This window comes from Balaenoptera physalus, assembly GCF_965194825.1.
Source record: "Balaenoptera physalus genome assembly, chromosome: 6".
Taxonomy (NCBI): Eukaryota; Metazoa; Chordata; class Mammalia; order Artiodactyla; family Balaenopteridae; genus Balaenoptera; species Balaenoptera physalus.
In genome coordinates, this window is record NC_138885.1 from 98,572,586 (window position 1) to 98,589,769 (window position 17,184).

A 17,184-nucleotide genomic window follows, 5' to 3' on the forward strand; every position below is an offset into this window, starting at 1 on the left:
TGCTACTCCAGCTTTCTTTTGATTTCCATTTTCATGGAATATCTTTTTCCATCCCCTCACTTTCAGTCTGTATGTGTCCCTAGGTCTGAAGTGGGTCTCTTGTAGACAGCATATACGTGGGTCTTGTTTTTGTATCCATTTAGCGAGACTGTGTCTTTTGGTTGGAGCATTTAATCCGTTCACATTTAAGGTAGTTTTCGATATGTTTGTTCCTATTACCATTTTCTTAATTGTTTGGGGTTTGTTTTTGTAGGTCCTTTTCTTCTCTTGTGTTTCCTACTTAGAAAAGTTCCTTTAGCATTTGTTATAGAGCTGGTTTGGTGGTGCTGAATTCTCTTAGCTTTTGCTTGTGTGTAAAGCTTTTGCTTTCTCCATCAAATCTGAATGAGGTCCTTGCTAGGTAGAGTAATCTTAGTTACAAGTTCTTCTCCTTCATCACTTTAAATATATCGTCCCACTCCTTCTGGCTTGTAGAGTTTCTGCTGAGAAATCAGCTGTTAACCTTATGGGAGTTCCCTTGTATGTTATTTGTCGTTTGTCCCTTGTTGCTTTTAATAATTTTTCTTTGTCTTTAATTTTTGTCAGTTTGATTACTATGTGTCTTGGCGTGTTTCTCCTTGGGTTTATCCTGCCTGAGACTCTCTGTGCTTCCTGGACTTGGGTGGCTGTTTCCTTTCCCATGTTAGGGAAATTTTTGACTATAATCTCTTCCAATATTTTCTCGGGTCCTTTCTCTCTCTCTTCTCCTTCTGGGACCCCTATAATGCGAATGTTGTTGCGTTTCATGTTGTCCCAGAGGTCTCTTAGGCTGTCTTCATTTCTTTTCATTCTTTTTTCTTTAGTCTGTTCCACAGCAGTGAATTCCACCATTCTGTCTTCCAGGTCACTTATCCGTTCTTCTGCCTCAGTTATTCTGCTATTGATTCCTTCTAGTGTAGTTTTCATTTCAGTTATTGTATTGGTCATCTCTGTTTGTTTGTTCTTTAATTCTTCTAGGTCTTTGTGAATCATTTCTTGCATCTTCTCAATCTTTGCCTCCATTCTTATTCCGAGGTCCTGGATCATCTTCACTATCATTATTCTGAATTCTTTCTCTGGAAGGTTGCCTATCTCCATTTCATTTAGTTGTTTTTCTGGGGTTTTTTCTTGTTCCTTCATCTGGTACCTAGCCCTCTGCCTTTTCATCTTGTCTATCTTTCTCTAACTGTGTTTCTTGGTCCCCAGGCTGCAGGATTGTAGTTTTTCTTGCTTCTGCTGTCTGCCCTCTGGTGGTTGAGGCTATCTAAGAGGTTTGATGGGAGGCTCTGGTGGTGGGTAGAGCTCTCATTTACCAGTTTTCTTTTACATAGGATGCCTCATTTACTAAAACCATAGATTCCAAGTTGCTCCATGAAAAATGTGATATTCTTAGCTGTCAACATTAGGGAATTTCCCCAATCACATTTTTAAATTGATTTAATGTGTTATTTTTGAAAACATAAGTTGGGATATCACAAAATGGACTTAGCCTGCAGAGGCTTACTTTCAACCAGAGAGCTCCATTTCCATGTTCCGCTTAACAGAACCCAAAATGATCTTCCTTCCCAAACCTCTTCCTTTTCCTGCACTATCTAAGAAAAAGTAACCACACTCTACATAGTTCCCTAAGCCAGAACCCTAGCAGCCATTTTTGCTTCTCTTTTCCCCTTCCCGCTCCATATCTAGTCACTGAGCACTTCTATTCTACCTCCCAGATGACCTCAGATCCTTTCCCTCCACTCCAATCTCTGCCACTGCCTTTAGTTTGAGCCCTCACTCCTCTCTTAGATGAATATAAAGTCTCTTAATGGGTTTTGTTGCTTCCATCAGTCCTACTTATTCTCAAGCGTGACCTCACTACAAACCACCTGATAGTGACTCCTTAACTTCACAACATTCAATGGCTCTCATGTTTCTGGGAAGAAAACCAAGCTCTTTACCCCAGCTTCTACTTGGGGTTAATAGATCTAGGTTTGAATTTCAGGTTTAAGTACTTTGCAGCAGTGTGACCTCAGACTGTTGGGCTTTCTAAGCCTTTGTTTTCTCACCGTGCCTGAGGTCACTGAGGGCAGGACTATTTTTCACACACGGGTGCCTGGCATGTAGGAGGGACTAATCAATGTTGAATGAAGGGAAAGTATTTTAAAATCCACATCAAAAAATTGTTCCTCCTTAAAAAAAGAAAATCCTGATACACTATGCCACTTCCAACCAAATTTGACTTTGACCTTTATTTTCTGATGATCACAATAAGGTGCCTTTGGGGATCCGCACAATCGGGGATCAAATCCTGGCCACACCCCTGAGCAATCATGTGACCTTGGGAACGTTACTTAGCTTCTGTAAAATCTGTAAAATGAAGGTTTCTGAGGATTTTGTTCCCGAGGGTTAAATGAGTACCTCACTTGGAACGGGGGCGGGCGCATAGTGTTTGCCAAATGTTAACTATCGTTATCATCTTCATCAAATCAAGACCGTGGTACTTCACTTTGTGACTCTCAAGTTTGTATGAGAAAATCGTGCTTTATGCGTTGTTGTTGGCTAAAGTAGGGAAACCTGGAAACTCCTGCCGTGGAAGAGAGCAACAGGCGAGAAAAGCGAGTTGCTGAATCCCAGCGCCTCAGAGGTGGGAGGGAGGAGTTCGGTCCCTAATTTACTGATGAGGAAGTGGAGGGGTGACGTGTCCTCGAGTCTCATTCAAGACACAGCCACAGCTCTTTATTGAGAGTAGGACCAGGGCCCCGGGGGTTGCTATGGTTAAACTGTAGGCGGAAACTAACACTCTTTGGAAGGCAAGACAGGAGGAGCATTCAGTTATAAAAAACGGTCAAAAATTGGGGTGAAACTAAGTTCGTTGAGCAATACATCAAATGAGTCAACTGTGGACCCGGTGAAAGCGAGTTGCTAACTGAACTGGCATTTTACGAACAGGGGCTTTCTACAGAGCCCACTGACTCAGGACGGCTTCGATTAACAAACTCCCGCGGCGCTTCCCGCAGGACCGGAAAGCTCGGAGCGCGAGAGATGAATGGAAACCAGACTCTGGGGCGCGCTGCTCGGGGGGCGGGGCAGCCGCGGGCGGGGGCGGGGCATTGTGAGTCACATGCCTGTGCTCTGAGGAGGGCGCGTGGAGGGAACTCTGGTCGTGATTGGTCCGTCGTAACCAGGTAACCGAAGGACACATTCCGGTAGGCAAGGGCCGGCCGGGCTAGCTACTTTCAGTCGGGAGGCTGCGGCGGAAGGAGGAGGAGCTCCGGCTGCGCTCTCTCCCTCAGTGGCTGCGCGTCTCAGCACTTGTCTGGTTCCTAGCCCTTTTAAATAAGCCGGTCTGGTCACCGCCCTCACAGACTAGTTGGTTCCGGGGAGGCGGCGGCAGGGGTGCGGCCGGGGCCGGACCCCTGCCCGGGGCCCGGCGGCTGGGCGGGGGTGCGGCCGGGGCCGTACCCCTGCCCGGGGCCCCGGCGGCTGGGCGGACAGGAGAGCGGCGGGCGAAGTCGCGTCTGCATGTGCGGCACAGCCCCGGCATAGCCCGGGGCTGCCAGTGCCCGCCGCGCCATTGTTGGGGGAGGGGGCGGCTTCTGAGCTCGGCGGAGTCGGGGGACGAGCGGAGGCGGCGGCGGCGAGGAGTGAAGGCGCCCCATGGGGAACTCGCTGTGTTGTTGCCTGTCCCCCAATGCCAGCCCCAAGTCGGGCCGGCGCAGGGGGTCAGCGGAGCCGGACTGCGAGTCTGAGGTCTACAAGGCGGCGGCCGGGAACGCGGTGGCAGTAGCTCCGGCGGCGGCTACCGTGGAACCCGCCGAGTTGGATTTCGCAGGTGGCGAAGGCCACCACCTGCAGCACATCAGCGACCGGGAGATGCCCGAAGGTAAGAAGCGGCGGGCGCGCCTCGCCCCTCGCGGGGTCGGCGCCGTCTGCTCTCGGGCTTACCTCTGGCCTCCGCCGCCCCCAGGGTCCCCCGGGAGGGAGACGCCGCCTAGGGCTCCTTCTTGCCCGGAGTTGGCTCTCCCAGGGCTGGGCACCGGGGACGAAGGCTGGCTCTGCTTGGCGTCCCCACCCCTTATTCTTTACCAGTCGCGTCCGGCCAGTCTCCTTCCCTCTTCCCTACCCGAATGCCCAATTCTTTCCCCCATTCCCATTTCCCAGCCCAGCCTGAGACCCTCCAATCCGCGGCCCTTCCTGTTCGTGGTTCTATTTAACATCTCGTGGGACTTAGCAGAGACTTTCTGGTGTAGTCTGTCTTTTCTTAATGCAAACTTAAATACTCTAACTTCAGCGTATCCATCCCGTCTCCCTATCCAGATGGTACCTAAGCGAAGGAACTAGGTAAGGGCTTGATGATAGACTTCTATTCGTTAAGGTAGTTGATACTCGAGACAATTAAGACAAACATTAGAGGATTTGTCATTTAAATTCAAAATAGAGATGGACAGAGTCAGTGTGGTGTTCTTAACTAAAATTCTTTGGATTTTAATGTTTTCAGTCGCCCTGATAGAAGCTACTTTATCCCTTCTAACTATAATTTGAACACGATAGGAAAGAAAATGGTGGGAGAGGGGCTTAAAATAACTGTGAACGGTGTGAAACGTTACTGCCACGGCTGCAGAGAATAGTTGTTGGGTTTTTTTTCTTTACCAAAGGAGACCCCATGGAGTTCTGATTACTTTTAAATTCCCACTTTGACACAAGTATGTCTTCAGTTGCACAGCCTTAACCGACTTCTTTTGCACGTTGCCTGTTCTAAGGGAGGGGTGAGGTGGTTCCTGAGACTGCTGGACACAAGTTTCAAAGGAGAAAAAACAAATTCAGATTGTAATTTGTAATATAAAGGTTTGGGAGTTAACATACCACATCCATCCTGCAGAAAAATGTCTCCATGGCTCCCTCCTCCTCCGCCCCTCCCCCCCCCCCCAGTAGAATACTATTTAACTTTAGGAATGTTCAGGTAAAAGTTCTGTAGACTAAGTGGCTGGGGGTGGGTGTTGTCGGGGAGGAGAGGAGAGAGAGAAGAGAGGAAATGTTTGATTTTTGCCTCTAGAATTTTGGAAAGGGATGGCTCTAGGTTAAAAAAAAAAAAATTCTGGGTAGCATAGTGGCACTTTAATAAAGACTGTTCTTTGAAGTATAAAACATTGTATCATAAAGATGTTAAAGCCCCACTGGCCCATTTGTTTCATTTAAATGCCAGAGATTATTTCATTATTTCATAGACGAAATGTCTTACAGCTCTTCTATTTAAATTTTAGTTGGGTTTATTTAATTTCTTTAAAAGTTAGAATAATGAAGCCTGTGGATTCACCCTTATGATGGACGTGGCTTTGTAAGTGGAAAGTACTCCCTTTTCAGAATCGTTAGATATTGTGAAAGAATGAACAAATTATGTGAATTAATTGTAGCTTTAAACACAAAGCATGTAAGTACTTGTGAAAACTGCTCTGCTTGTTGCTATAAGGTAAGCCTCTAAATGATTTTTAAAAACAGTTAGTAGTTGGCTAGTGTAGGATGAGAGACGAAAATTGGACCTTTATAGAATTCTTTTAAGATTTACAATGCATTTTCTTGTGTATTTCACTCGGCCCTTCCATCTACAAATAAGGCCCGTATATATTCTCCCTCTGTTGCCGATGAAGAAGCCAAGACTTAGAGATCTGAAATGACTGTGTAACACAGCTACTGAACAAAAGAGACAGACTTGGGAGGTGGTAGATATGCCAAATTCAGTTCTTGGCATGCTTAAGAAACTGTTTAGAGTGCACCTTATATTTTATTATAATTTATCCATAAGTTAGGCCTATCTCAGCATACTCCAGTTTTGATTATTGCCATTCCAGTTTATTGTACACAACTCAGAAGCAACATTTACCTCTCCATTCTCTGTCTGTACATACATTGCAATGGATATGAATAAAAGTAGAAGTCATGAAATAGCCTAAATTTATCAGTCAGGTAAACACGTTGATATAATTTAAAGAGTTTGTTCTGGTGAAATCCAATTGAAGCCGAGAATGCCCTGGACAGAGGGACATTAGGGGAAGCTGGTAAGCGGGCAGGTAAGGTACTAAGCATTTAGCATACGACTATGTATGATAAGGAAGGAGTGCTAAATCAGGAACTGGAAAAATAGAGTTCATGAGTACAGAATTTACCTTTTTATGTTTAACATGATTGTTAAAATTTCATTTCAATTTGTCTTTTTTGGGGGGGCATTCGATAAAGTGATAAGAGAAACCTCAATTTCAGCATTTGCCTATTAATTAAGTTTCCATAGAAACAAGGTCAGAACACCAAATATAAAGTACAGGCACATTGGAAGTTTGCTCTTCATGTCTTTATTTCAGACAATTTTGTATCAGTTTCCCTGGAAACTGAGAAATACCTACTCAGATATAAAACATTTTGGCTTTTCTACAGTGAAGAATTATTTGGTTACTTAGAGAAAATCGTACATAAATGATGCTCTGTCTTGTTCTTCAGAAACATTGGAGAAGAACATGATTTCTTCAAGCCATCTCAAAAAAGTAACTCCTAAGAACGTAGTATAGATTTCAGATAGACTCAAAAGAATTTTTTACTACTTTGTCTTTAACAGTATATCTAATATAACTGATGGTAGTGTCATAATAGAAAAGAAGATGCTACGGTCCTATTATCTGATTTTATTTTTATTCATCAACTTTTCATACAGCCTTTATGTTCTGACCTTAGGAGCTTTGCTAATTTTCTGGTGAAAGGTGCTCTCTCAAGTGACCCCTACCTCCCATCCCCCTGAAGAGTGGGTAGGGAAGGAATTGGCAATATGATGTGGAAAAACCTCTGAGCAACAGATCTTTCCTTTTTTTGGTGACAGTATTAATGAACATTTGATGTGAAAGATTGAGAAAACACAGAAAAGTCCTTCACTCACACTCAGAATATCCAGAATTTTTATTAATATTTTGGTGTTGATTCTTCCTGAACCTTTTGTATGCATATAAACATAACATTGTGTTTATTTTACAAAGATGGGATTGTTCTTTATGTGCCACTTTGTAACTTTTTGTTATAAAGAAAAGTAACGACATGAAGCTCCTGTAACCGTGCTGACACCTAGAGAGTGCTCCAGGGTGATGTATTTCCATGCAACTGCGCATAGCTCTACAGCCTGCCTTTTACCAACTGTTTACTGGGCCATCGAATAACCTTGGAGCATAATTCATTTACCCAGCCTTTATGGTTGAGCATCTTTTATAATCCCATTATAATGCTTTATTCAGGGGACACAGATAAAAACTGATGCATTGTATTGATACTTCTCTATAGCATTCTGATTGTACACTTTGTCTTACGACTTAATTAAATTCATAGGGTGAGTCATTTTGTAGTAAAGGTATTTTAACATTAAATGTTCTTTTTCCAAATTAAAGTTACCATTGATTTTTCACTGAACATTAGATTTCCTCTTTTAGGTTTTCGTGGTTCTTGGTAACCTGTCTTGTGTCTTTGATTCTGAGTAACTAAACTACTACTCTAAGAGATCTGAAATTAACTCTGGTCCTAGGTGACAGACACATCAAAAGACAGCATTAGAAGAAATCTTAGATGATGTGGGAAAATTGGGAAAACCTTAACTGGTTTTGGGTACACTGAAACATGATTATTAGGCACCATTCCAGAGGCAGGACAAACAGTGGTTAGACAAGACAAAACCCGTATCCTAACTCAGGTCCTTACTTTCTAGAGGTGCCTGGGGGCTGACGACACAAGAATAACATCAGGTAGTGAGAACACTAAGAAAGAAAATGAAGGTAATGGGCTGGGGAGGAGGACAGTTTTACAAGGGGTGGTTAAAGACAGCTTCTCTCCTTAAGCGACCCATGAGCAGTCCTAAGAGAGCCGTGTGAGGCTGTGGGAGAAGAGGCTTCTGTGCAGTTCCTAAGAAGGGAATATGCTTGATGCGTGCCAAGGACAGAAAGATGGGTGGCTGCAGCTGAGTGAATGAATGCCAGGAGGAATATGGGGGATTAAGACCTTGTATGCCTAGTGGGCCTTGACCAAAAAATATGAATTTTAGTCTAATTGTAATGGGAAACCATTGAAGGATTATATGCAGGGGAATGATGTTAATTCTTAGAAAAAGGGAAGGGGGGTAGAGAGGGCGGAGGGAGATCAGACCAGCTACTGTGTGAGAATAGACTGTAAGGGTGGAAGGAAGCAGAGAGGGAGACCAGTTAGGAGGCTGGTGCGGTAGCTCAGGTGAGAGCCAACAGTGGCTTGAACAAAAAAGCGATATTAATAAGGGTCTAAAATAGGCTGTAGTATATAGATTGCTCTTGCATTTCATTTGATTCTCACCATGTTCTGAGTTAGGTAGTGTAGGAATTCTTCTCTTAGGTATAAATTGAGTTGTCCAAGGTTTTAAAAATGAGTATTGATAGAGAGTAGGACTGTAAATTCCAAATGCATGGCATATAGGAACAGAATTTATTGTTGACATTATGTGAGCTTCTTTGGAATACTACCTTTTTTCTCAGCCTTTTTTGTTGTTGTTGTTTTAGTGTATTAAAGTAATAAAACTTAAGAGTTAAAACAGTAACACTGCGTAATGTGAAATGAAATGAAGGTAACTTGCAACCCAGAAAGGTTCTTAAAAGTCCAAGAAACTGAGTAAAGTGCTCTTTAGAAATATATAAAGCCAGGTGTACTTACCTATGTGTCACCTCTCAGTCATGATCACTGTAACACTGATTGAGGATTAAAATAAGGCAAAAGTGAGAACCAGGGTAGAGGCAGGTACAGAAGCAGTTGGAAACCAGAGCTGGGAAGTTTGGAAGCCAGGATTGTCAGAAGCTAGGAAAGCAGGATCAAGGCTTGGGTGAGCAGTAGCCTGGCAGGTGCAGGAGCCTGCTGTGTACCCGCTGGTGAGGCAGCCCAGCTCAGGGCTGGCTGGCAGGAACTCCCTGACTGCGGTGGAAAGTGTGGACGCAAAGAGATGAAATCATCAGTTTACATGGTAATTGTAAAGATTGTAATGTTTGTATTATGAGCCATAAAACTAATACACTGCACAGTATAGGGATGCTAGGGCAGTTCAGTAAATGCAGTGGTTACCGTTAAGTAAACTGGTGCTCAGCAGTTGGCCCAGAAACTGCTGACATCTCCTGTTTATTTGGAATATATTGAAATCAATATGTCGATATTAATCGCTTTCTGAAATATGCTGCTTCTGTCAGATGCTTTCTTGGTCACTTCCCTCTCCCTCTAATATTTTAACAAGGACAAATCATTTATCGACAGTTTGATAGCATAGTTTTAACACTTTTAGCCTTCAGTAATGCATTTCATTTGTTCTAAGTTGCCTATGTTTTCACACTTTTAACAACTGCAATTGAGATGGATCTTAACAACTGGTAGAATCTTAGATTGGAGGAAAAACAGTACTCAGTGTCGGTGGTGTTTTACAGGTTTCCTCTGAGGAATGTTTACATGAAGACCGAGTTTAATTTTTTTTTAATCATACTTTTTCTACATCGACCTATCATGCTGTCAAATAAGTTGCAATTTAAATTGATAATACAAAAATGATGGGTCTTAAAATACAGTTTTAATCATAACCCCTAATCATGAGCTCAAGAATATTTCTCCTGGGTAAAACATTCTTAGAGGTTTCTAAAGAAATAACTTTCGGAAGAATCCATGTAATTTCCTGAATGCACAGTAATTCCCTGAAGTCTCTAAATTACTGTGTGTGCATGTGGTGGGGAGAGGGATGAGAGGGATGGTGGGTGGTAAAGCTTTGCTTAATAGTTGGCAGTCTTACCTTTGTGATAGTGAAGAGTGTGGTAGGTTTTATCATAGTCTCCTTAGGCTCTTGGGAAGATAGTTCATGGGAAGTGCAGAAATATTGTGTGTATGTATGAGTTTACTGTCTAATGGCTCACATGTCCATTCTATAAGATAGTGATGTGGTATTTTTCATTAGCAAAAAGTGCAAGTTATATAGAAAATTGTTAGTTATATAGGCTATAAACAAAAGATTAATATTTTCTGAAAACCTCATGCAAACTGACAGCAGTAGGGCCCTGGTGTTTACAGTACATTCAAATGATAGGCCAACTCACCAAAGTGGAAATAACACTGATAACTGTGGGAAAATGGTCAAACTGTGTAATCAGAAGAAATACAAATTAGATCTACAGTGAGGTTCCTCATTCATATCAGTAGGAATTTTTTTTTTTTTTTTTCAAGTATCCAAAGCAAGGGTAGGAACTCAAAATGTCATGATTGGTAGCATTATACCCTAATGTGCCCCCCACCTTCTTTAGGAAGCAATTTAGCATTGTACATGGAGCCGTGAAAGTGATCTAACCTTTTGGCTTAGTCATTCCACTTCCGAAGATCTTTGCTAAGGAGATAAAACCATTATTTTAAAAAACTATGTACATAAAGATTTTCCTCATAATATTTTAAGAATAGAACTTTGTAAGCACCAATCCCCAGCAATAGGGGATTGGCTAAGTCCAGTATAGGAATAACACTTGATGGGCCAGTGTGTATTCATTAAACAATAAATATGCAACAGTGGGGTGGAGAGCGCTTGTTAGTAACAAGAAGACATAAATTGTACACTAATTAGAGCTTTTTTTAACGTATAAGTAAAGCAACTAAAAGTAACAGTTATGAATCATTGTGTGTTAATGATTGTGAATGGTTGTGTGTAACTTTTAAACAGAGCATCGTTTTGTCTCATGCAGATTTTTGTTCATGATATTTGATAAAGGAATGAGCAAGTGACTTTTACCTTTCCCCACCTTTAGTGTGATCATCAGTACTGCTGATTAACCAGGTCTCCTTCAGTTGCAAGTTAAAAGAACATCACAGAGTTAAGCACTACTTGACCCAGGAGTTAAATGATCTCCTCAGTTCTGCTCTCCTCTGTTGATGTCTCCTGAAAAGCCTTTCCCCTCATGATAGCAAGGGGAGTGTCCAGCAGCTCAAGACTAGCTAAGGATCCTAGAGTACAGTTCTGCCTTTCTCTTTTCTTGGCAAGCCCCAGGACAGCTGTGATTGATTGGCCGTTCCTGGATCCTGTGCCTACCTTTGAACCCCCTAGGATAGAGTAGGGAGAGTGCCAGCTTTTTTCTGGTCACTTGGGCTAAGTTTACTTTTTTTTTTTTTGCATGTTGTCATTTCTTTTATCCCAGCCTTCTTGACTTTTGTATTTAGATCTGTAGTAGCACATCTTGGTTTGGCGGCTGTGTGTGTGTGTGTGTGTGTGTGTGTGTGTGTGTGTGTGTGTGTGTGTGTGTGTGTGTGTGTGTGTGTGTGTGTTAAAGCTTGCTTCTCTTTGATTCTGGCACTTAATTTTCCTGGACTTCCATTGAAAATTGTTAAGTTTTACCATGCCATAGACACTGATAAATAAGACAGCTACTTTGCAAACATTTCTGCTTATTTTTTAGATTCAAATGTAGTCTATTTACTTTCTTTTTGGTATAGGTAAGTAGTCATGAATTCTTTCGGAAGCTATAGGTTAGAGGCAGCTGTGAAAGTCTCTGCCTGCCATTTTGTGTACAGCTGAAATAATTTATTTTCCCATTGTCTTAATTTTTCAAATATGTAGGAGAAAAAAACTTTAAAATAATTGTATGGGTCTTTTACATAAAAATGTTGAATAGAATATTTTCTCCAAAAGCAGCTTGATAAACTTCAAATTCAGTGAAGGAATTTTCATGAAGAACAAAGCAGTTGGTTTAGCTCTGTAAATTACTAGTGCTGGCAATGACATTAAAATGGATGGCTCAGATTCCTGTTAAAACGGGAAGTCCAAAATTACTGTTCGTGCCACATTCTTTCTGGGTGGGAAAAGGGGATTCTAGGTAGATACATTTGTGAAATGCTGGGTTAGACAGAATTCACTACTAGACTAATTAGTTTTTAATATATCAATGTGTGTATTCTTTGGATTCTCTAAGAGGCAGGGATATATTTGTATTTCACTTTGACCATCAAAGCCATCTTTCAAAAACAGATCAGTTATTATGTGGTTTGGGAAATAATTGCCTTAACCATTACTCTTTATCTGAATCTTGGTCCAGTTTCTTAAAAGATTGGTTAAATGGTTTGAGATGGACTTTGCTGAGGAAGTGTCATAGGGCTTTTATGTTTGTTTGTTTGTTTGAAACAACAACCTTACTATCCTGTGTGGTAGCTTGTGCTTGTTTTGTATTTCTGCCTAAATAGAAGACGCTATCCCACCTTGGTGCAAGGTGGGCTACAGGCAGACCCACCTTTTCGTGTAGGTATGGCCAAAATTTTTTTCTAGTAGCCCTATGATCTGCTCCAGAAAGTACTCTTATTGAAGCCCCAAATTAATCATGCAGCGTGGAATGAAGAAGTGAGTTTAGCTTTGGAAATAGAGGGCAAAGTTAAAAATCACTCTCATGGAAGTGTTCCTCTAGATTAGAACATTGAACTTTTATGTAGTCCTCTTAAATCTGCCATGATGAATAGCCCCCAGATAAACCACAGCCAATGAAATGAGTTCATTTGTTGAATGGAGTTAGAATTAGCCATTTGATTGTCTGAAGAACATTTGCCAAAAGCAACTCACTTCGTTTTGGCATATTTGATATATTGAGCTGGTATCTGACAGTAGTTGGCCACAGCATAACTTGCTTCTTGAGACTGTTCCTGGAATGTGCTAGTAATATCAGCTTTAAAAGAGGGTGACTGAATTTTTAATTGATAAATAGGAGGGGAGTCACATATATGATTCATCTAAAAATGGCATAGATTATTTAGGTGCAAGTTAAAGAAGTCTAAGACATAGCCATGGTTTTACTCCACATGTATGGAGAGTTTCTACAATTTTGCTGTTTCCCAATAGAATTTTTATATTGTGCCTTTACTAAAATTGCCTTTTTGTCATTACTAAAAGCTCTTCTCAAGACTATTAATAAGTGGTTTCAATCAATGTGTAGCTATCTTTAAAATCATGTATTTTTCTACTCAACTAAATCACCACACCTTTTTCTCTTCTTCCTATACAGACTTAGCTTTGGAACCAAACCCTTCTGACCACCCAAGGGCAAGCACCATTTTTCCGAGCAAATCTCAAACAGATGGTAAGGCAATGCTTTTTTTTCCCTGAGAAAAAGAGTGAAAACTGTTTTTGTTTTGTGTATTATAGGAGGTATTTAGAAAAACTCTTACAGTGGTTTAAATGTTTCACTTTTTTATGTATTCACTTGTCTTATTTTAATATGTTGATGATACAGTTTCCTTTAGTTGTCAGTGTTTTAGGGAGGAGAACACTTAGACTATCTGTTTATACATTTTGCCACCTCTTTATCAACATAGTCAACTGGCCACATGATTTAGATGTGGTCTATTTCTCCATGCTACTTTGTCCTTTTCCCCTTGCTCCGAAGAGCACATATGTTAAAGACAAATGATAGGGTTTAGGTCACAGTTAGGTTTTCATTTGGTCAAATCAGAAAAATCAGTTGTTATATGTGGGAATTGAGCCTTGTGATTTTGGCCCTGTTTTACACAGTGTTCAACCAGACGAGCCTATCTCACATCCAGATTTATGCTACTCAGAACTTTTAAGCTATTCAAAACTTTCTCATCCTAATGTAGTGCTGTGCCAGGGTAATAAGAGCAACATGCCATATGGGGTTTTCCAGAAGATTATCCTCAGCATGTGAAACTCATATACATTTCCTGTGTCCTCCTTGTTTTAAGATGAGAATCAGAACCGTAGAATTTTTTGCACTCCTGCTTGCCTGCTTGTCTTCCTGAATGTTATGTTAAATCCTAGTTTATTTGCTAAAAAGCCATACGTGACCAAGTTTTTCAGTTGATTACGAGAGCAGGAATACAAGAAGTGAACATTCCATAATATTTAAAGTGATGCAGCACAATAAAAAACGGAGGTTTGGTTTTTTGTTGTTGTTGTTTTGCTTTTGGTTTTTTTCCGTTAGATCACTGGTTTTTATAAAAGGATATAACTCAGGAACAGCCAGATGGAAGAGATGCATAGGGCCAGGCATGGGGACAGGGCACAGAGCTTTGATGCCCTCTGCAAGGGTACTACATGCTCACCAACCTGGAAGCTCCTGGGGTTTCTAACTTGCATTTTTCTAGTGTGTGTACTTGAGCCACTCCTTTCTGGTTAGGATTGCTCTATTTCTCAGTTTCTTCCAGAGCCATGAGCTGCTCACATGTAGAGGGGCTCTGGAGACAGTAAAAGAAAAGCTGTCCCATGCCTGTCTCTCTCTTCAGCCTTAAGGAATCCGTGCCTGTGATGCCTGTCTGGAGTTAAAGGAGGCAATGTGAGCAAGAGTGTGGCCTAAGACCCTCTACAGGCTTTTATTCTTCTGGCCTTTGTTGGAGCAAAACCGTTTTGTGTGCTGTAGATATGTTCATTTAGGTCAGCACACTCATTTTAAAATTTACGTTTAACATAGGTTACTTTCCAGTTGTGTATTTTTTCAGTAAGGTATTTGAGTAGGTTACCATTAAGTGGTTCAGGATGCTTCCAGAGATCCTGGTGCGTTCGGAGACGAGTGCCTGGCCAGAAACTGGTTCTTAGAGTCGTCATCTGTAGATTGTGGTAATTAAAGTAAGCTGTGTGTAAATGAAGACTGAGAAAATACTCCTGGCTAGTAGTTCAGCTATGCAGCAGGTACATTTTTTTATTAGCTAAGTTTCTCACCTGGCCTGATTTGCTTTGTCCTTTTCTTTTGTAAATGGGGAGTCTTTCATTTGTGCCTAATACAGAATATCTATTAGGTCAAAAAAGTGAAACTAAGTTTTTAGATTTTATTTATAGGACTCATCTTGCTGGGTGATTTAAATTATATATTTTGTTGGAAATTATTTTAAAAAATAGAATGGAATTCTATCTCATTGTGTTATTGGTAATCCATCAGATAATTAGTGACTACTTTTATTTTTCTATGGCATTTGTATCAGAATTCATCAGTTAATTTTTTTTATTCTTAGTGCGGGAAAAGAGGAGGAGCAACCATTTAAACCATGTAAGTAAACAGTTGAAAAGTTAAGAAATTAATAGTTTGAATTAAAAATATGTCTGCCATGATTCCTAAAAATATGATGGATCCAATACTGTTAGCATGGACCTCTTTTTTGTAGATTTTCTAAATCTCTATTTTCCTAATTATCAAATGTATTCAGGAAAGTCTTTGACTTAGTAGTGCCCATTTTTTAAGGGTTCTGACATTTACGTTAAATTTCACTAATACGGTTGTAGTATAAAGATCTGCCTTAAATTCTTTTGCCTTATTTTTTTGATCTTATTTTTTAACCAAAGTAATAAAAGTATAACAGGTAAGTTAATTTTTAGCACTGTCCATTGACTTCTTGTCATAGCAGGTGAAAGCTGAGCTTCTTCGCTCCACCATGACGTTATTTCCCTCCCTGTGTTCCCTCAACATGTATCAGTTTTTATTAAATCAGAATCAATGTTTACATTACTACGACTCTGCAAATATTGTGCATTGCTGAGCCATAGAGTTCTCTGACTGTGCCTCCTCCTTGTACACCCTTCATTCTTTTTCTTAAATATTAATGAAATTGGAGCACTTCTGCACTTCTCTAGGATAACCCAATCCCCCTTTTCCTAGCCAACGTGATCTCACACAGCCAAATGCAGTAAGTAGCTCCCTGCCCGGTCTCCCTGCTTTCACATTCTTCATTTTTTCTGTGGAATTAATTTCCTGACTATATTCACTTGCCTGTTTTCTAACAGCTATTTTTTTCCCCAAATGTTTTAACATTTGTCACATGCCTATGAAAACTATTTTCCGTCTACTAAGCCACATCTGTTCCATTTTTTTCTTGGAGACACTTTGCCCCAATCTTCTGTCTTCCTACTCCCATATAGACTAGTGTTCCCCTAGGCCTGCTCTATGCCTCTTTTCCTGGGATATCTGTGTGAAGTCATCTGGGATCTCACATAACTCTGCTCTCTTATGTTGGATCCCCTATGTCCTAGATTCTGTTTCCCTCTTGTCTTGTTATACTTCCTTGTTTTACTGGAGCACATTTTCCTGGGAAAAGGGCACATGGGCAGAAAGTTTAGAGAGATCTAGCCTCTCTGAAACTCCTTCTATTTGATAAAGTATAGAATTCTCAGTTGAAACTAATTGTTGCCGTTCTAAAGACATTTCCCTCTCATCTTCTCATTTACACTGTTGCTCTTAAACCTGTTGACATTGTATGGTACATTGTACATTACCGATTTTAGTCATTTTCCCCCATCCCTTCCTTCTCGGGAACCTTTTAGTACCTTCCCTCTCCCTGGGATTTTGAAATTTCATAATTTGGTTTGGTATAGACCTTTTTGGTGTGTTTCTTTGATATTCTGTTTTTTTCTTCCAGGTTCCTATTATTCAGATGTTGGAAGTCTTAGACTTACCAGATCGCTAACTTTTTTCCCCTCCTGCTTTGCATTTTGTCTTTTTGTCCTGCTTCCTGGAGATTTCCTTGACTGTGCTCTAATCCTTCTATTGAATATATTGTTTTGTCTACCTTATTTTCAATTTATAGAGTTCTCTTATATCCTGTCATTCTTTTTTTCACTGATGCAATTTCAAGTTTTCATTTGCTCCTGAGTTTTTATCACTCCCATCAATTCCTTCTTCCCGTTTTGTTTTGTTTTTTTTTAAAGCGTCCTTATATTTTATTTTATTTATTTATTTTTTGGCTGCATTGGGTCTTGGTTTCTGCACGTGGGCTTTCTCTGGTTGCGGTGAGCTGGGCCTACTCTTTGTTGGGTGCGTGGGCTTCTCATTGCAGTGGCTTCTCTTGTTGCGGAGCACAGGCTCTAGGGCGTGCGGGCTTCAGTAGTTGCGGCTCATGGGCTCTAGAGCGCAGGCTCAGTAGTTGTGGCGCATGGGCTCAGTTGCTCTGTGGTATGTGGGATCTTTCTGGGCCAGGGCTCGAACCCGTGTCCCCTGCATTGGCAGGCGGATTCTTAACCACTGCGCCACCAGGGAAGTCCCATTCCTTCTTCCTGTTTTGATCTCTTACTTGTTGGGGGCTTCCCTCAAACGTGTGATGGTCCTTGGCTGTCTGTTAAGATCTAATTGGAAGCATCACTTGGACAACTCGTTAACTGATGGGCCTCACTGCAAGGATTTGGGGACCACGCCTCTGAACTCT

The 17,184-nt window shown here is 41.1% G+C and overlaps 3 protein-coding genes across 3 annotated transcripts in view; all 3 read left to right on the forward strand.

The window, feature by feature from the left end:
* Window positions 1-17,184, forward strand: part of LOC309663397 (cyclin-Y-like protein 1) — a 596,208-nt gene that overhangs the window by 558,179 nt on the left and 20,845 nt on the right. The window lies entirely within an intron of this gene.
* LOC309663399 (cyclin-Y-like protein 1) overlaps window positions 1-17,184 on the forward strand; it is a 409,321-nt gene that overhangs the window by 371,292 nt on the left and 20,845 nt on the right. The gene's annotated exons all lie outside the window — the stretch shown is intronic.
* Window positions 3,482-17,184, forward strand: part of LOC309663340 (cyclin-Y-like protein 1) — a 34,548-nt gene continuing 20,845 nt past the window's right edge. Inside the window, exons 1-3 of the mRNA XM_082467279.1 lie at window positions 3,482-3,883; window positions 13,044-13,118; window positions 15,004-15,038. Coding sequence (XP_082323405.1) covers window positions 3,658-3,883; window positions 13,044-13,118; window positions 15,004-15,038 — 336 coding nt within the window. The 5' untranslated portion in view covers window positions 3,482-3,657. The remainder of the gene's footprint in view (window positions 3,884-13,043; window positions 13,119-15,003; window positions 15,039-17,184) is intronic.